Genomic DNA, 20,573 nt, shown 5'->3' on the forward strand with positions numbered 1-20,573 from the left:
GTGCCTAAGTCTAATCAAGTAGTTGTTGTTACCTAAACAAAACCAAATCATTTTCAGTGCTTAAACCGAACCAATGAGTGAAAGTGAAAGTAAGTAAAAGGGAGTGAAAAACAAAGCAGAAAGTGAAAAATGTCAGTTAAAAATGACATGTCCCAACAGGATGTAACCAAAGGCTCCTGGTTGAAAACTCTGCCACTTATTCCACTGCTACCCCTCTAAGGATGGCTGTACTCAGGACGTAGAACAAATCATCTACTACTTGGAAGGTTGGTGGTTAGATCCTTGCTACTCCAGTCTGCATGCCAAAGTATCCTTGGGCAAGATACTGAACCTCTCTCTGATGCATTCATCGGAGTGTGAATGTTAGATAGAAAGCACTTAGGCTTAGAAAAAAAGTGCTTGTATGAATGGGTGTGAATGGGTGAATGAGGCATGTTGTATAAAGTGCTTTGAGTGCTTAAGTAGAGTAGAAAAGCACTGCATAAGAACCCGTCCATTTACCATTCATGGGGATTGATTTGATTTTAGAGAGCATCTCAAGTGGCCACTTGAGGAACTGCAATTTTGGCTTCATATTTTATTTATTTATTTTTTTTTCAGCTGCAGGGCTTACGACATAATTTTTAGCAACGGAATAGACTGTAGAGTGAATAACTTTGAGACCCACTCAGCATGTAGTTTGTAATAGTTGTAGTACTGACTGTAGATGTTTTCAAAGCCTTTATGATGTAGAATCACTTTCAGTAATAATATCATGTAATAACCACACCAAACCTGTTAATTTCAAACATTTCATTATTTTCTCCACATTAACTTCGAAACAACCTCATAAACCAAAGAGTAAGAAAGAGCATGCTCGGGCATGCAATGATGTCACAACATGATGATGCCACTGGGTGCGAAGTATAAAACATACAGTAGCAGAGAGTTTCTTTTTATATCATTCATAAACTCAGGACATTTCAGTATCCACTGAGAGTTAAAAGCTAGCGTTTATTTTACACTGCTCTCCATGTCTCACGTAGCCTTGTGTTGCTGGATAAGAGAGACAAGAGGGAGAAACTCACAAACTGACACCAGATTGAGCAGGCTAAACAAACATGCTGAAAATAAAAATCTCATCTGGCCCAAAAAAAAGTATCTGGAAATGACACCGTAGAAACCCCATTTTTCCCTTTTTGACTGGTCCAAAAGGGGGACTGGGAGAGAGAGACAAAACAGTGCATGCCATTTCAGGGTGAAGAGGGAAGGTCTGAGTTTGTGGAGGGGTCGGGGATAGAAGGGGGGGGGGGGGGGGTCACCTTTTTTTTTTTTTTTTAATTTTGAAGGTTATTTGTCTCCTCTTAGCCTGCCCACATGGGGTGTTTTTTCTAGGGTTGGGTCGGAAATAAATTTGAGAAGAAAAATGAATAAATACGAGGCACTCAGCATTCTCTCTGTCTTGCAAACTGCAAAAAGTAACAAACTTGAATAATGACACATACACGTATATATTAGAATTAGTGATTATAACATAACAGTCTCAAGGCTGTACAAAGGGCAAGGCTGATACCTCCTCAGTATGTCAGCAGTTAAATGTGTTTTATGTGTTTTTTGTTTTTTTTGTTTGTTTGTTTTTTTTGTTGTTTTTGTTTATCTTGCACGCAAATATGTGTGTTGGTGTGGTTCCACTTTACTTATGATGAATTCAGGAAATTCCTCAAGTATTTAGACCCGGGGAGTCTTGGCATGTGTCGATCGCTGGCATTTGACTTCGCAAATCAAATATGGTTTGGTCATATTCTGTGATTTTGGTTGAACGTGACGTGTCTGATAATTGAGAGGTGACAATCAGAATGAAGTGTGCACAAATGAAGACAGAACAGTGATGTTAAAGGGATAGAAAAATGCACTTTTTAAAATCTCACACAGCCTCATGCAATGGTTGCGTGTTTGTGTAGTGAAAAGAAAAAAGGAAAAGAATAATGACGGAGCCCTTTAAAATGGATCTACTCTTGCAGCATAGTTCTGTAGCGCATAGTGCGAATAGAAAGTGGTGGATTTGGAGGAAAGGAAAAGGGTTAAAAGGTAAAAGGGGGGGTTAGGACTGAGTGTGTGCCATGCTCTTGGTTAACATGTTTCTTATGATAACCAGGAAACAAGGTTTGCTATATTCTTGTCTAGAGTGGTGGAAAAATGGGCAACACTGCCTGTGCCATCTCCACTCCTCTGAACTGTCGGTGATGGACAGCCATGCATCACTAGAATAAAGCTGCACTTTTTACTTTCTTGTGACTCTAATTCAACCACTGTTTATCCTATGGGTGCACATTCAAAATAAGCATTTGAAAAGGAATGGTGTTTTTGTAGAAACTGAAATGGGCTTCAACAGAGGTGAAAAGACCAGTAGCAACAATAGAAAGGCTCTGCTGTGTCCATCACTCAGGCTGCGGGCTCCAGTCGAATAGGCAGAATGTCCGTCTCAGTAAGTAATAATATAATATACCGTAGTTATCAATAAGTCTTAGTAGATCATACCTGTATAAGCTTAAATAAAGAAGTGAATGAAAAGAATGGCTACTCCAATATTGAGTAAAATGACCATAACCACCAGAATAGAGCTGGAGCCCTAGGAGACAAGAGAGAAGAGAAAAAAAAAGTAATTAGTTCAGTTACTGCTCAAATTATGCCAATGAAAACAAAAAACACAGCCAATTACACTCCAGTCAAGTTTTAAAAATGGAAATCTGAGTAAAAGAACCTCTTAGCATCCACCAGATTAGCAGAGAACAACTTAGAGTTTGGTTGCATTTTTTTTTTTCTTTTGTGCATTTTCCCTTATAAGATTTAAATCAGGGTATGGCAAGTAGATGATTTAAAAATCTGATATTCCAATATATTAGCCACAGTTTTTTTTTTCATACATGCAAAACTATTAAGAGATCGCTAAACATTTACATAACTAAACATAACTAAACATTTGTAATGTTTAGTTATGTATCTACTCATTTATGCTCTTCCCAGCAGGTTATCTGCTGTTGTGTTTGGGGTTTTTCAAACCTGTGTTGTTTAAGGGAGGTTGCAGAGTGCCTTCTGGTGGACAAATTATGCAACATCAATACTCATAATATGGTTGAAGGGTGTTTCTCCTGCCACTTTTTTACTTTTTAAATTTTTCATTTATCAGCTATGATAAATTATACTACCAAGAGATCGGCAAATAGCTATTATTGGTCGATATATCAGCCTCTAGCCAATATACCCATCCACCAGTTCACCAGCAAACCACTAAGGGATAGGGTTAGAGTTAGGTTGCGCTTTAGCCACATGCTAAACAAGCAGTTTCAAAAACTAGGAAGATACTACCATTGAAACTCTTGTGTGTAAATGTGGTACAAAATTTTCTAAACTCAACTAAAGCTTCCCATAATGTGAAGAAACAACCTCTATGACTTTGATTCCAAAAAATCTGCATATTGCGTTGAAGAGATATCAACTCACCCAGCTGTACTTTGGGGTAACACCAATTTGTACCACATGATGGTCAATATAACCTTTATTTAAACTAAGGACGTCTTTAAGACCATGTTTCCATTTACACTGGTACCCCAGCAAAAGGCAAAGCACCTTGAGGAAATGCAGGTAACTAAAAAAAAAAAAAAAAAAAAAAAAATCTATATTTTAACAGTAGTACACATTGGAAAGCATCCTAACATACCCAGTGATAAAATGCTGCCCCCTGCTGGTGAAAATTGTAAAACTCTGTTGAGGGTAAGACCAAAAACTACCTTTAAAGGGATTTTGTTGTTTTGGTTCTTCTATTATAAGAATTCCATTTGGGTATACCCTGTAGGTGAGAATCCCTTATAAGCTGGTAAAAGGGAACCTAACTATACCCTTAACCTAAAACAGGTGCCTTGCAACCTAGTGAATGTTAATAGATTAAGAGGTTAAAGCTGATGGTCTCTAATCACATATTGATTGCTGTAGTTTCATTCTTTTTGTATTGACATGTAACACACAGCCTAGCAGTTGTTTGTGTGTTGAGTTTTACATGACTTCCTGCATGCAAATTTCTTGTATGTGCTTTATTGCATTATTGTGGTACTGTCAGCTACATCGCTCTCTTTGAGCCCCTCTGACAGATTGAAGATCTGTGAAGTAGGACAGTTCTATTACATAAATTATGGGTACAAAACAAATCCTTTATGTATGGCTCTTTGATTAAAAACATTAATTTCACTAAGAAACATCTAATTGTACTGCTTAAAACTCTGTCCTGTAATGACAGGAGAGGACTAATGATGAGTTCTGAGAAAACTGAAAACAGTCTGCAGCTTTACTTCTTCCACTCTACCCTGCAAAATATGACGTAAATATGGCCGCATATTTATGGCACTTGACTAAAATACAAAGAAGAAAGCAACAATACACTAATACTTAAATGTACATGTTGAGACCCAAAAAGGACACCTGGTAACTTTATGCTACGCTAATTATTTTATGGTTTGTTCAGAATAACTATGCAATAATCACCACTAATGGAAAAAGTGAAGAATTCAATTTCTGGGTCCAGAGTGTTAAATGTTCTGTCACACAGTGGTCACATTGGTTCTTCACAAGGCATACTTGGACCTCACTGATGCAAACTACATGTGAAAAACATTTACAAGATTTTTGTAAATGCACAAGTTCCTCCTGATAATGACAGCCCCACGTGTCCACATGCAGGAAGGGGTCGGAACTCCGGTTATTTGGTGTAACGATTAGAATCATTCACGATAATTGATTCAGGAAAGTCTTGTGTTTCTTTGTTAAGTACTGAAGATATTTTTTTAAAAACTACATCCATCCATTCATTTTCTTCTGCTTATCCTTTTCAGGGTCACGGAGCCTATCTCAGCTGTCACAGGGTGAGAGGCAGGGTACATTTAGATGGGAACAGAAAACAGGGAAATGCTTCTAAAACCAGAGCACTTCCAGTTTTCAGTTCTCTTTTAGATCAAGTTTTGGTAATTAACTTTTGAACTGTGAAGTGGGAAGAATGTAGGGTATTGTTTCATTGCTGAATAAACATATCAACCTTTCTTTTCATGTTATCTTCATTCTTATTGAACACAGAGTTTCTCAACCAATCTCATAGTTAGACGCCTTCAAATTCTGGTTATCTAATTTTTTTCAGTCAATTTAGTGGGGGACTGCGATTAAATAAAAAAGACAAACCGGCCCCTGTCCATGGGTACTACATATGAACCTCCACACACTTCTTACATAAGAGCAGGAACCACAGATTCAAAGATTTGGTTATTTTTAACCTCTTTATAATTGTATTTAGTTTCTTCGTGGCCCTTTAAAGTATTTTTGTAGTTGTTTCAAGAGTCTTAATTTTCTGTGTCTTTGTAGTATTTAGGAATCTTTTTTCCAGTCATTTTGAATTAGTTTAGAATTGTTTTTAGACGCGTTTCAGTTATTTTATTTTTTTCAGTAGTTTCCCTCCTTTTGTAATTGTTTTATGAGTCTTTTTGGTCTACATAAAGCTTGGCAGGTTATGGATTTTATTATTGATTGGTTTAACATTGGCTTGACTGGGACTGACTGGTGACTAAAACTTGAACTTTTATATGTAAAGTCTGACAGAGCAGTGTGGACTCACTGAGTTTGATTTGAGGGTGAGCTGCTCTCCTTCCTGCTCCAGAGTGATGGGCTGAGACTTTAAGGGTGGGGAGAGGGTGAGGTCCCTGTGCAGTGGCCACTCCTCCAGCTCTGCCCCCACATTCAGGTTGTCCAGCATCTGTACAGAGTCCATGGATCCTTCTCTAACTGGTCGAAGGCCTCGGGATCGCAGCCTGTTATTCTTAGGGGCTGGGGACTCTTGTCCCAGCCCCCGAGAAGTCTGCGAGTCCGGACAGTGTAGCCTCATGTCAACCGTATAGTCATTCATCCTCTCCTCGTCCTGCTGTGTGAGGCGTGAGTGGGCAGGGCTCCACCTAAGGGTGCTTTCAGCAGTCCAGCCTCCAGTGTGGCCGTCTAGCCTTTGGTCAATAACAGCATGCTCGTTAAGCTTGTGGTTGGGGGGGTTGTGCTGCTTTGGATGGTGGTTAGAGTAGACATGCTCTCGAGGATTGTAACAAGAAGAGACGTGGTCCTTTGCATTGTGATTAGAGGAGATATAATCTTGGGGCTTGTGATTGGAAGAAGCATGCTCAGAAGTCTTGTGATTGGACATGTTATGTTCCAAGGCCTTGTGATTGGATAAAATGTGCACCTGCGGCTTGTAGTTGGAAGAGGCATGCTCACAGGTCTTGTGATTGGTGGACGAATGATCCCATGTTTTGTGATTGGAGGATGAGTACTCCCTTGACTTGTGATTGGAAGAGGCATGCTTGGAGAGCTTTTGGTTGGACAAGGAGTGCTCCCAGGCTCTGTAGGAGGAAGCATGGTCCCGGGACTTGTGATTGGGAATGGATTTCTCACGTGGCTTGTGGTTGGACAAAGGGGCTTGCTCATGACCATTTATCTGTCCCTCCTGTTCCTCCAGAAGGGAGGGCGTAGTGGAGCGGCTGCTGCCCCCTCGATCTGGATACATGTCATCACTCCAATTGTTAGCCCCACCCCTCGGCAGATCCATCCCCCGCCCTTCCACCAGCACCTGGATCTCAGCCCCACCCTGATCATCCACAGCGGTCTGGCGCATGAAGCAAGCATTCCTGGGGCGATGGGTGTGTTTGGGTGGACTGTGGGGAGGTGAGGTGGGCACACTCAGCACGGGGCTGAGATCAGGTGTTATCACAGGTGGTGTGGTGTCAGGAGTGCACAGCTCCGGACTGTCTGTTCCTGTGGAGATGACCTCATGGTCTTTGTCCTTGGCATCCTGGTGTTTGGGCCGCTGATATTCAAGCCCTATGAAAACAGAAGAACAGCACCAGTGACGTGATTTGGCACCCATCCACATCAAAACCTACAGAGTGAGTGTGTTTGAGTGTCATCGGCATGCAGGGTACCAAAAGGAGGAGAAGAGCTGCAAACAAAGTGAGCCTTTTGCTGCCGGCTTAGAGAGGATTATGGAAGTGAATATACTTGGTTTAATTTGAATTCTCACAGGCTAATCCTTTGTAGCTCCGTGTTTATTATGAGATGAAAATGTGTTTAAATGTTTAACACTGGGCCTACACTTAAACGCAAATTCACATGTTATTAATCTGTAAAGGTTTCAATAGGCTTACTTATACATGCATATTTTAAGATAAATTAGGGCATTTGAATCATTTAGCCATGACTCATGGCTATTATTATTTCAAAGAGATCTCTGTGGGAAAATATAAAAAGGCAGAGTACTATAGAGCCAGTGAAATAGAGAGAAAAGCCTGGAAGTTTTACAGGCTGGACAGTAAACTGTAAAAAAATTGAAATGTTGTAATACTTTCAGTTTATCAGTTGATTATTTTACCTCCAAAAATCATCATCATCAAGTAACCCACAAAAATAGTTAGTTTTGATTAATGTTTATGGATTAAAGGGTATTACAATACAATACAAAGATCTAGGCATTTGGCTTTTTTTTCTACCACTGACTTAGGTACTGTCCAATTTGCCAAATGCCAAACTGATATAATTATTAATTGTTGTATGGCCGTTGCTTTACAATACAAAGTGCCCTTAACCTTTTGACTGGCCACGCCCCGTCAAGTCTGTGCCTCCAAATGTAAGTTGTGTATCAGAGAAGTACTATTGGGAGGATTTTTAGTCTATGTGTATATGTAGTGGTTACATTTTGCTGGAACTTTTTTTAGATATACCATTTATTTATTTTGGGTGTATGAGGGAATTACTGAAAATAGACTGGGTTGCTATTTTCACTCAATAAATTTAAATATATAGCTGATAGTAGTTTAATTACATACTGTACATTTCACAGGAGATCATAAATTAAAAAACTTGGACGTAGCTTCCGGGCCAGAAAAAAAGTTACTGTGCTTGCAAAAAGACTTCCTGTCCTATAGAAGTTTCTGAGAAAACAACCTCATCTTGTCCTCTGTAATCACAGGGACTCATTTTCTTACAAAGATTAAGTCTATTTTGAAAATCTTGGTCATACACGTATGAAATTGCACGCTCATTGGCTAAGGACTTGCCAATCACAAGACATTAGCCAGTGAGTGTAGTTTCACATTCAGACCCACCCCTCTTTGTCACTTAGCTTTTAGCTATTTTTGTCTACACTCCAATTAGATTGATATGCCTCAGTTATTAGTAATACATAACAAACTTGGTTGCAAAAATGGCTCATAACAAGAAACTGTAAAGTGGATAAATTAGCTTCAGCTAAAGCTATCTAGCTAACTGTTACCAAAGTGAAGAAACTGCTGTTTGGCTTTATCCGTTTTAATTCTCCCACAGAAGTTGCAGGTGTTTGTTGTATTAGTTTATACGGCAAGGTAAAATGTCAAAAAGTCAGATTCAGGTCTTAACCTCTAACCAGGTAGCTATGGTTTAGCTTTGTAAGGCAGGTGAAACTAGCTACATTTAATTTACCAAAACTTCTGTATTTACTGACCATTGCCATAGATGTGAAAGGATGGTGAGAGCTCTTTGGCAGCTATGCGAGCCAGTCGACACTCCTCCATGGCTTTCTGCGCCACTCCTTCTGCTGCCTCTGCCTTCCCACGAGCGTGACTCATCCTGAACAGGACAGGTACAAACAGCGCAGTCAAAAAAGGTGTATATTTTAAGATAAATGACTGTATCTATGACGTTATAAAATCGGACTCTTATACCTAAACAATATCCAGGAATGGTATTCAGAGTAGTGAAGCTTAGATAGTCGGTAAACAATAGATTGGTAGACTGCAAAAAATATGTTTTATTGAGAAGAAATATTTTTAACATGACTGTATCTCAAAAGATTTTTGAAAAAATAATTTGAAGAAATATTATGTGTACATTAAAAACATGGCTTGATTAGCCTTTTAAGGGATAAATGTTTGCTGTGGCACCCTGCTGCTCCAAGTAAGTTTTGCAGCCAGGCCTCCTGAGCTAAAACTATGCAGAAAACTCCACAGTTTATTCAGGTCTGTAGCCAGATTGAACAGATTTGAATCCCAGCAGCTGTCTTTATATTTTTAACCCTGTGAGGTCTAATTCATCATACAGCATACATGAAGGAGATCAGGTTTCTGAAAGATCTAACCTTGACACGGCAATCTCTGCTTTCTGCTTGGCGATGTCTGCGGCCTTCTCGGCAGCTTCCACAGCTCGGTCCACCTTCTCTCGGATTTTACTGGCTCTCAGTGGGATCAGGTTCTTGCGTTTTCCACTCACCAGCACATTCTGCTTGTACTTTCCCTCCTCCTTGGTGCCATCAGGGAAGGTGGTGCAGCCATATCCATGCCTCTTGTTGCCTGCCCATTCGCCTGCATAATGCAGGCCGTCTGAGCGCCTACTTATGCCCCAGCCGGCTCTCTGGTCACTCCGCCACTCTCCAGCATACATTTCAGTGACAGTGGCATCCACAGGAGCACCCTGCTCACTCTCACTGGTGTTGGAGTGGATGTCAGATGCAGCAGAGCTGACAGTGCTCATGCCAGCCTCACTGCAGAAGGAGCTCTGCTTGCTGAGCTGACTCGCTAGAGAACTTTTGGACTCAGAGCGCCGGAGTTTTAAGCCGCTTAGGATGGACTGCCGGAAGCGGCCTTTTCTCTTCCTCTGCCGTTCGGCCTCACTTGGAGCCACCAGAGCAAACCCACCTCGGCCCACTGGACTCCCTGCCAGCCCGGCCACCACCCCATCTGTGGGTGTGATGGCAGTGCCATCCTCCAGCACAGCAGGAGGGCCATGGCTGTGCTCAGAGCGGAGGGAGTTTATAGATGTTCGCAGAGGGAAGAGGATGACAGCTGCCATGCCGTACGGTACACTCTGTCGCACACCATAGCCGTGACGCATCCCTCCCAGCCACTGGCCTTGGTAGGTTCCTGAAAGATGGACAGATGTAGCACGAGTCAAACATAAGAACTGTATTACAGTCTGCCATTTGTTTGAGTGTCCAAATTCTGTGTGAAAATTCATTCACTACTGTGATCATTAATAAAATTCTACACTGGACCAAAGAGAGCAGTGTGCATGACATGTACATTAATGTCTGCTAACTGTTCTGCAATAATTTGCCAAAATGATCTTTGCATTACTCAAAAAACGTTCTTCACAGTCTCAAAATGCTCAATACTGAGTAACTAAATACTGCAAATAGGTGTATATAGGTAATTTCAGGCACAACCAGGACAGATTCCTAAATCCTGCCAAATTGCAAAGTTTCAGGAAATTTCAAAACCCAAAATTCACATATTCATACAGCACAGGGTTAGGAGTTAAGTTAGGGTACCTGACCTCATAGGGTTGAGCAGATTTCCTTCAAATGTAATCAGCCAAACACCTCACACCTCATTGCTCAGGATAAAATCCAAAATTTTCCACTACTTTCTTACCAGCCTCATTTGTAATGATTCTATCTTTAGAACCCATTCACACGTGTTAGCATGCTAACACTCTAAGCTAAAAGTGAGGACATGGAAAGCACAACATCCAGCCCTGTCTCACAGCAACATGCAGCTCACAAGAAGTAGTATTCAGTATGACTTGAAACCAGTGAGTGATATCATGAAGTCATGAGGCAACCAGAGGAGTTTCCCCCTGCTGGCCATGAGAAAGAATGCAGTTACAGTTTTCACTGATCAGGGTTTTTACTCAAGCATAATAAAAATTTCTGTTATCAAGTAGCCAGAAATGCAACAGGACAATGCATAGCTAACTGTCAGATATGGCAACTAATTTCCTTTATTCTGAGACAGGAAAAATCCTGGTGATGTAATAAAAATACTAAGAGAAATGCCACTTTTATTTAGTTTCTGTGTTGACTGTAGATGAAACTAAGTAAGTTTCAACAAGTTACAGCCATAAATCTGCTGTGAAATTTAAACAAAAGCTCATCACTAAAAGCTTGACAAGAATGTGGCTGGACTCACTGTGGGCACACTGGAGATTTGCATACTAATTTGCATCCATGTATCAGTCTAAAAATGCCATCCTGGCCTCATGTGCATGGATATTTATAAAATATTCCATAGTGTGAGAAAGCTGCTCAGTGACAAGCATCAGATCTAATAGATACTGTATGTGTATATGCATCTTTATGTGCTCACTACACAATGCCAAGAATAAAATCTGTTAAACATAGCAGTGCCATCCTGAAGCATAGTGGCACAGTATTAAAGCAGTGAAAATAAATAATAGAACCACTTGAAATAAACCCAGAATAACACTAGATCTTTGGCTTTTCCCAGACTGCAGAAAACACACATATGTACTTTGTAAAAACAGGCCAAGCTGTAGTGAGGGAATCTTTACGCCTCAGCTGTTTAAGATTTGGCAAGTTAGATGGAGGAGGCGGGCAGAAGACAAGCCAGCATACTACGACAGAACGAGAGGGTTGCTGATGCTCTGAAATCAGCCCTAAAGGTTTATATATGTCATGGCCTCTCTCTCCTTATACTCCTCTCTGTCTACATTGAGGAAAAAAAATAAAAAATTCAACTCAGTCGATGCCCAGACCTCCGGTAAGAGGGCAAGCTCCTGAGAGTAACTTGCAAACAAAGCAAGTCTGCTCTAAAGAGAGGTCAGCATCCTCTCCTCAAATCCCCAAGGTGATCAGAACAAGGGCTGAAGCAAATCTAAAGTTTCATGTTTCTGGGCAAGAAACTTAACAGTGTGTTAGTTTCACTTACAGCAGAACTCATTCCTACTTATAAAGCTGGAGAGGTTAATGTTGCAGGCAGCCTTTTAATAGCTGTCTCTTTCATGTAATTTGGGTTCAGTAGCTCCTGCTACAACTGACTCTGATGACTGTTAAAGTCATCAGTCTAGCAAGGTGACTACAATCAGGGCTGCGAGTCAGATCACACAGTAGCCCAAAACCCAGAGTTGTATTTCAGTTTTTAGAGTGGCCGATTAATTCGAGCTAACTAATCCTTCCACTGGAAACTAGAGTCAATACAAACATCAGATGTAGTTAAAAAGCAGTAGCTGTAGATGTTCATAATCACTTTAAAAATTAGCGTCTATTATTTCCTATAAGAACATTCTTATTAGTAGGTCATAAAATTCAACAGAGTCTGTTATGCCTCACATGTTACCTGTACTCACTATAAAAGGAGCCTAAACTGAGTTTTTCCCACATACACAATAAAAAGAGCAGATACAGTAAATGAAGAAATATCAATATATTTTAATTTAATGCTAAATAATATTGATCCTAACTGCTCATTAATTTAAAGTGAAAGTCACTCTTTATTTTGAAATGCATTTATAAAACTGTGTTTAATGCATACTAATGCCTGATGTATCACACGTCACACATGAAGTTCATTTCATAAATTCTGGTCATTAGTAGCGTTAGAAAGCAGGACTGACTTGTCAATAACAAGTTGCTTTACAATCAGATCTTCCCCTTACTCATCACATCTGACATCACAACTCCAAGATTTCAGTGGTGAACATGGTCAGCTCAATGCTTCATAACGAGATTTCACTAACCAATGTGTGATGTCTTGTCACATGGATGTGTCCATCTTTTTAGACTGCCTACAGTCCCTGGTGGTTTTAGCTGGCTGTTTCCATGTCTGTAGCCTGACAAGAAATACGTGGCTGCCTCTTTGTTTATTCAAACTAGTTGAAATGAAAAATAAAATATATATATATATATATATATATATATATATATATATATATATATATATATATATATATATAAAAAAAACCTGGTCCCAGCTGTTGTCTTAGACAGGGGTGACCAATTAATTTTCCCAAGGGACCACATGAGAAACTGGAGGGCTGCACCAATAACCTGAAATCAGTTCTGTTCAGTATTAATTTTTATCTCTTTATAAGCCTGTTAATGCAGCCCTTCACAACAGCTGTAAACCGTTTTATCACTGTGGAGTACTTCGGACAACAGCTGATGGTTTTGAGACTTCTTTTCAGCAAATGAGTTTCCTCTTTGCTCTTCAGCCTTATTCTCTTCATAGGTGATTGTCAGTTCCACTCAGACTACAAACAGACAAAAAATGAGAAAAAAGAATTCTTCCACTACCAAAAATCTTATCTTTTGCCCACAGATTCTGCATTTTGATATGCAGGAATCTGAAGAAATACCAGCAGATGCCATTATTTTTAACCTGAGCCTATCCATGATGCATTCGATTGATCGGGGCTCAGTAACATTGATTGAAGATTGTCTGAATATTTATGAAAGGGTGTACCAGCATGAGATGCCACTCGGATTTGAACTAGTTTTCAGGAATGACTTTTATAGATGTAGATTATAGATTATATATAGATTTCCACATCAACTTCATTTTGGGAATTATTTATTCATATTAGTCATCTTTTGTCCTCCATGGACTGACCAGTAACCAATGTTCAAAACAGATAAGCATCAGTATAATATCACTATGAGGATAAATTGGAAAGAGGTCTTCCTTAAGAACAATGTGTATTTACTTTTAAAATACAAAGGTGCTTCTTGCTACTAGGAAAGGCCAGCAACTGTTTGGGGCTCCAGAGGGCTGGCAAACTTTAAATCACAGGAGTGGTAATGTGCAAATGAGTTTGCAATGGCATTACATGAGCTCTGAGTTCCTCTAAGGGGCACCTACCTGATTCCTCTCACTCTCACAAGTGTAGTGCATGATTGTTTTTAAATAAACCCCAATAACAATGAAAGTTGCTCAGTGGAAAATAAAGAAGGGTTTTCCTTCTTTGAGTGAAAAACAGAAAAACAGAAAAAACAAGACAATGGAGCAGAAAATAATTAAATATAATGCTAAATGACTACATGCAGCTACTCTAGCCTAAATGTGGGGGAGAGTCAAGTGTGTGCAGTCGACTTGTGACAGACAGACAGACAGACAGATAGATAGATAGATAGATAGATAGCATGCTGAAAAAAGCTAGTAGTTACAGTATTAACACTTCAAAACTAGTCTTGGTTTTGGGGATTTTCTTGAGTATTGTTTACCTGTTGTTTTATAGGACTGTTGCCGACCTTGTTGGTGTCAGATGATTTAAACATGTAAGTGTGACAAATATGCAAAAAATACACACAAACGTTTGCGCAAGGAAACACAGAGAGGAGTTCAGTTACAACCCACTACAAGTTTGGTATTATAAAATAATAAAATGCCATATTTACTCCCAAGTCCGGTAATATCTGAAGCAAACTCAAGTCTTAAATCTTTATTTTTTTTCCACAGTATATGTGCCACGCAGCTGTTACACCGTGTTTGTGGGCTGTTGCTGAGCTTTTTTAGGCTTAATGTATCGGAGCTGTCCGCGGTGCTGAAACCGGCAGGGCCTGCTTCGCGCTCGGCCGGCCTTTATGAGGCTTCCTGTGGACTGCTCTGGTCGTCTCATTCGGCTGTTACGGTTTTTAATGAGCACTTGCTCTGTTAGCAGGCCTGTCAGTGAGCCTCCCTCGTATGTGTGTGTGTTATGGAGTGGGGTCTTTGATGGAGAAAACCTGCACATTTATTGGGTTGTAGAAAATGTGTCAGTTCGTGCGTTCTACATTCCTCTGTCGGTGGTCTCCCACGTGAGCGGAAGAGAGGAGCAGAGCTGTCGCGTGACGCAGTCCCCCAGTTAAAATAGAGCGTATAAACCCTTGCAGCCTTCACACTGGCGCTGGGATAAAAAAAAGAAAAAAGGCCACCGCCTCCCAGTAAACAATCTCCACCTTCAGTACCCACGGGCACACGCAATGTTTTCATTCCACCTGCACCACTCACTGATCTCGCGTTCCATCATCCGGGTCCTCGGAGTCAGGCTAGCATCGGTGATCAAACGGCCTACATTACAAGCCCCCAAAGTCAGAAATAAAAAAGAAATGACAGCGGCAGTGAGCCAATCAGAGAGCAGGAGAGCCGCGCGAACTGGTCTCTTGTGACACGCTGACCTGCTGTTTCCGTTTTTTCCATTGAGACTTTACATCGCACGGAAAAGAGGGGTGAAGATGTGTTTTGGTAAGTTTGTGTGTCTAAACAAGAATGACAACTCGAAATGGTTTAATTTCTAATATTAGATGCGCCCTCTTTTTGGAGACTGTGTTCTCCAATAATCTCACATGAAAGGCTGGTCAGCAGGGCAGAGCTCCCTGTCCTGTTAATGCCCCCACACTAGGACACTGCACAGATAACAACACAACACACTAACAACACACAAAGTCTCAGTAAAATGTCTTCTGGTGTCTTTTGACCTTCTTTATTCATTTTGCCCATTTTTGTAGCTAGGTTACATATTTTGCTATTTTCAGTCTCTCTGTAGCTTTTGTACAGTTGTATCTCTGTGTCTGTATGTTTTGAGCCTTTCATGATAATTTTCTGTGGTCACTTTGTGCCTCTTGGCTTTAAATATTTGTCTCTTTATAGTGTCTGCTACTTTTTGCGTCTTTTTTTTAATATCCTTCTAGTTATAGTGTGTATTTGTGGGTGTTTTCTGCTTTTTTGTAGTCAATTTGTGTCTCTTTGAGATCAATTAGTTTCTCTTTGAAGTTGATTTGCACCTCTTTGTAGCCAATTTGTGCATCTTTGAAGTCAATATATATCTCTTTGCAGCTGCTTTGTGTCATTTTGAAGTCAATTTGTACCTCTTTGTTTTCAAATTGTGTCTCTGGGGATTTTGTTTCTTTTTTGTGACTCACTTTTTATCCATTTTCATCTCCCAGTGGCTTTTTATTGTTTCCTCAGGATCATTTCGTGACTCCCTCCACTCAATTTACTTTGTATAAATTTGATTTCTTTTTGTAGCTTTGGAGCATTTCTTTGTAATTGTTTAACTTCCGTCTGTTGTCATTTTTCTGTATCTTTCTGTGACTGTAACAGTTGACTGTGAAGCTAAAGCTGGATCTCAAAAGCAAAAGGTTCCTGCCATGGAAGGCATACATTAATACACTCATCACAGGCATGAATATCATGGTAATTTGGGGCTTTTATTGGTTTCTTTGAACTGTTCTTTCTTTAGGGTAAAATGACTGTATGGAATATATCTTTGATGGCTTTAAAAAACAAGAATTGGGTGCACAAGTTTGAATTTACTTTGGATTTTCTCTAATCCACACAGGGTCAAAAGTATACATGCAAGGTCAAAAATACACATACACCCCCACTAATATTTGGTTAAATGTCCCTTAGAAAGTTGCACCTAGACCAGATGCTTTTGGTTGCCATCAGTAAGCTTCTGGCATAATTTTAGCTGAATATTTGACCATTTTTCCTGACAGAATTGGTAGAGTTTATTTAAATTGGTTGGCTTCCTGGCACAGACCTGGCTCTTAAACATAGTCCACAAATTCTCAATAGGGCTGAGGTTGAGATTTTGGGATGGCTATTCCAGAAGCTGAATGGGCCAATTCTAAACAAATGCAGATTCGAAGATCATCAGTTGAAACAACTGTACGTAAGTGAAAGTTATTCAGATGTGACACCACCTTGCCAAAGTCTGGAAAAAATACCCACACTGTCACTGCCTGTTCTAAAATCAACACCTTCAAGCTCATCTGAAATTTGCACCTGCTCACATGGACAAGCCAAATGCCAAAAGTTTTATGGTCAGAAGAAACAAAAGTTGAGCTATTTGACCACAGTGAGAAGAGGTAAAAGTGAGGCTTTCAAACCCAAGAACACTGTACCAAGTGTCAAGCATGGTGATGGTAGCCTCATGCTCTGGGGCCATTTTACTGCAAATGTTATCGGTACTTTGCATAAAGTAGATGGAGTAATGAAGAAGGAGAACTACCTCCAAATTATTCAACTTCATCTCAACTCAACAACTAGAAAGTTTAAACTTGGACACAATGGAGTCTTCCAAAAGCCCTGACCACAGCGTGGACTACGCTTAAAAGTTGGGTCCCTTCAAGGAAACCAACTAATTTAAATGAACTATACCAATTCTGCCAAGAGGAGTGGTCAAATATTCAGCTCAAATTATGCCAGAAGCTTGTTGATAGCTACCAAAAGTGCCTGGTTGAAGTGCAACTTGTTAAGGGACATTTAACCAAATATTGGTCGGAGTGTAAGTGTACTTTTGACTCTGTGTGGATTAGAGAAAATCCAAAGTAAATTCAAACTTGTGCACCCAATTCTTGTTTTTTAAAGTCATGTAAGATTTATGCTTTACAATCATTCCATCCTGGAAAATGAAAAGTTCAAAGAAATCATTAAAAGCCTAAAATTAGCACAACATTCATGCACATAATGAGCAGGGTTCTAGCCAGCATTTGATCACCCAGTGCTGCGCCATGCTGAGGTCGTCTTGAGCCGGGCTGAGAATTTCACTGGTTTGCTATTGGAACTCTTTTATCACTGCAACTAATGAGCGAGCGCACACCCCGTGCCCTCCACCCCTTCGCTGATACCAGACTGATTTGTTTTCTCTCGCTAGATCACTGCACTATAGTATTATTTCACCACAATTTGCAATCTACCACCGGGGATGGCTAGTTTCATTCACAATGTGCATGCATGATCTCACAACGGTCCTGTTCATGTTTGATATCCTGCAGCTACAGGATGTAAAATAGCGACCAGCGTTAAATCGAGGGGGAAGAAGTAGAAAAGGGGAGCATAAATGACAATTTCAAGCTCCCCCCCCCCCCCCCCCCCCCACACACACACACACACACACACACACACACACACACACACACACATACTCACACATTTTTTTCTGGCTAGAACCCTGATGAGTGTATGTAAACTTTCACATTGTATGCTATCAATACTATACAATTACACATACTAAATATGACCCTTTGACCACCTAGATCCCTGGTGTGGTGCCCAGTAGGACTCTTTACTAAGCTTTCTGTGCACATAGATGTGACCTGTATGTTATTTATGTGGCCTACCTTCTGGATGTGTTATAGTGCAGCTAAGCGGCAGAAAAAGTAAGCAAGTTGCTCCACTTGCAGCTTGAAAAGCAGTTTGTGGAACAAGCTGGGATGTTTTATTCAGAGATGTTAAAGTGGACCAAGCTGCTGTTTAAGTTGGTCTGAAAATAAATGAACATATGGCAGGGAGTAAAGTGGCTCTGGCATGTGACAGTTTTAGCATCCTTACCTCCATCAGAATAGGTTTCAGTGCCATATCCATCCTGTAGCCCATTGCTCCATGTCCCTTCATAACGGGCCCCACTGGCCGTGCTCTCCAGCTGCCCATATCGACCTTTGAACCCCTGCGTCCACTCCCCTCTGTAATCCCAGCGACCCTTGGTCTCCACTCCAATGCCATGCCGCTTGCCCTGTGCCCAGGTGCCCTTGTAGCTGTTTCCACTGGGCCACGTGTACACGCCCAGGACCTCGAAGCCATGGCTCCAGGCCCCCGCGTACTCACCCTGACCCTGGGGTCCTGTGCAGACCCCTCGGCCATGAGCCTTACCCTGCTCCCACCCCCCGCAGTACGACCCCCCGTCATCAAAGTCAAACCTGCCTCCAGTGGACATGCATGAAACAGGTTTAGGCAAATCCTTAGAACGTCAAGAGAAAGGAAAAAAAACAAGGGCCTGGTTCACTCAGAAGGAGCAAGGAGGGAGGAGGCCTCGTTTAAATAAGGTAGCATGGAGGTTCAGGGACTCGAAACTCCCTCTCCTCTTTGTTTAGTATGTGGAACGCCAGCTGGGTGTTTCAAAAACAGCAGAAAATGGCCCATAGAGCATTGCCTCATGAAGGAGAAGCAATCCGAGCCTCAGCGATGGGTCTGGAGTGACGTACACAGCTGCCGTGCATGCTGCTTCCCATGGGCATGCGGGCTCAGAGTGCTTCTCATCCTCCTCCTCCACTTCCTCCTCCACCTTCCTGCTCACCACGCACCCTCACAGGCCCGTCGCCTCGGCCGTGCAGCGGGGCGCTCCAGACAAGCGAGGCCTAGGCTTTTCCAGCAGTCCCACAGGCCCACAGAGTGGCGGAGGTGGCAGCAAACGAGTGAGCTTGGCTCAATCACACATTAGAGCATCCCCACATCCCTGCAGCACCAGCTCACAGGGATGGATACAGGACTGGGATACTGCTGCACTGGTACGCCATGTTTAAAAAAAAACAGGAGCAGAGGAGTTGAAGATGTTTTTCTATAGCATGGCCTGGATAGCAGCAATCCAGACTAACGCTCAGAGACACACATCCATGGCACACAAACAGACTCAGCCCTGCACACACGCCTTGGCGGACATAAAGCAGTGTGAATATCTCCCCGGCTCTTCTTCCCCCTTTTCCTCCTCTCTGCTCGGCTGGGATCCAAAGGCGACTCTTTCTTGTCAAGATGAGGGATGCAAATGCAGAAGCAGAAATTATTCCTCTCCTTTCCCCTTTGTCTTCTCCATGTCAGCGCTCACCTAAATCTGGATTGTTGTTGTAATATCCCAATTCCACCAAGTCATCTGTCCTCTCTTGTTTTTTGGCCTCTCTCGCTCTCTCTCTCTCTCTAAAATCTGCTCATTACAGGACTGTTCCACCCCAGCCAATACCCCTCCCCCACGCACACGCACACAGAGCGAACACACACTCCTTCTCAGAGCTCTTAAAGAGATAGAGACGGAAGGATGGTGCGAATAACTGCATGTGCAGAGTTCGCTGCTCTTTCCCTGTGGGAATACAGCCTGCTTTTCCTAATTATCCAGCCTCATTTCTCTCTCTCTCTCTCTCTCTCTCTCGTTCTCTCCCTCCCTCTGACACTCATCCCCCTCCCAGACTGAAATCTGGTCAATCAGCAATCTGTTTTCCTAATAACAGGAGGTTTGTGCGCTCCTTAATTGTTTTTTTTTCTCTGTCAAAGGCAAACCAATGGAGTGTAGCTGTATCTGTCACTCAGAACCTGTGCAACCTCCTTAAATGGCAAAAAGGCCACAGAGACCTGCAGATAAGTGTCTCTGTGGTCTGACTTGGAAAAGCAGACACAGTCGTCTTAATTTCCAGAAGTTATCTGGTAAATGTTTTTCTAATCAATGAATGGAGCTCGATGGTATTGGAAAGTTTTGTATCACTGAAGGTTTGGTGAGCAGCAAATGAAGGGCTGAGAGACAATCCACAGGAAAGAGATTAAAAAAGTCTTATGAATTTTACATTTGCTGTATCATTTATTCATATAAGCGTGTGGAACCCTACAACGCAACCTCTGTTAGACATGTAACGCACAGTGAGAACACACAAAGCTTTCAGAACACACAAGGTGTAGCATTTTATTCTGACCTAGATAAACAAAAATATTTCATAACTTCATAATTAAAAATGATTAAAATCCTATAAAGACTGTTTTTACAAAAATGTAATATTACATTTTTCACCACCTAAAAAAAATACAATAATTATAGAATAATCAATTTTTAAAATATTCAAAATAAATGCTGAGTATGTTGCATTTCTGGCTGACCTACATTTTGCTGTAGCAACAAACAAATTTGTTTTTTAATTAATTAATTAATTTGGACATTTATACTTTTTCACGTAAATTTTAAAGTTTGTATTCACAATGTAGTTAAAGCAGTTTTTGTTCATTCCCTTGAAC

The 20,573-nt window shown here is 41.0% G+C and overlaps 1 protein-coding gene across 1 annotated transcript; it reads right to left on the reverse strand.

Annotated features, from left to right (window-relative positions):
• Positions 1-1,341: 1,341 nt before the first annotated feature.
• Positions 1,342-19,497, reverse strand: jph3a (junctophilin 3a). Its single transcript, XM_030724595.1, has 5 exons — positions 18,138-19,497; positions 9,167-9,947; positions 8,534-8,658; positions 5,633-6,879; positions 1,342-2,608 (listed from the first exon to the last, which is right to left on the reverse strand). Exons 1-5 carry the CDS (start codon positions 18,517-18,519, stop codon positions 2,528-2,530), a joined length of 2,616 nt encoding a protein of 871 aa, XP_030580455.1. The 5' UTR covers positions 18,520-19,497; the 3' UTR covers positions 1,342-2,527.
• Between the last annotated feature and the right edge of the window lie 1,076 nt (positions 19,498-20,573).

This window comes from Archocentrus centrarchus, unplaced genomic scaffold (genome assembly GCF_007364275.1).
Source record: "Archocentrus centrarchus isolate MPI-CPG fArcCen1 unplaced genomic scaffold, fArcCen1 scaffold_37_ctg1, whole genome shotgun sequence".
NCBI classification, from domain to species: Eukaryota; Metazoa; Chordata; class Actinopteri; order Cichliformes; family Cichlidae; genus Archocentrus; species Archocentrus centrarchus.

Coding starts and splice junctions, on each gene's coding strand:
- jph3a (XM_030724595.1), bottom strand. CDS start 18,519: ATGTCCACTGGAGGCAGGTTTGACTTTGATGACGGGGGGTCGTACTGC. Junction 9,948..18,137: donor TGAAACCTATTCTGATGGAG/GTAAGGATGCTA, acceptor TCCATCTTTCAG/GAACCTACCAAGGCCAGTGG. Junction 2,609..5,632: donor TCACCCTCAAATCAAACTCA/GTGAGTCCACAC, acceptor CTTGTCTCCTAG/GGCTCCAGCTCTATTCTGGT.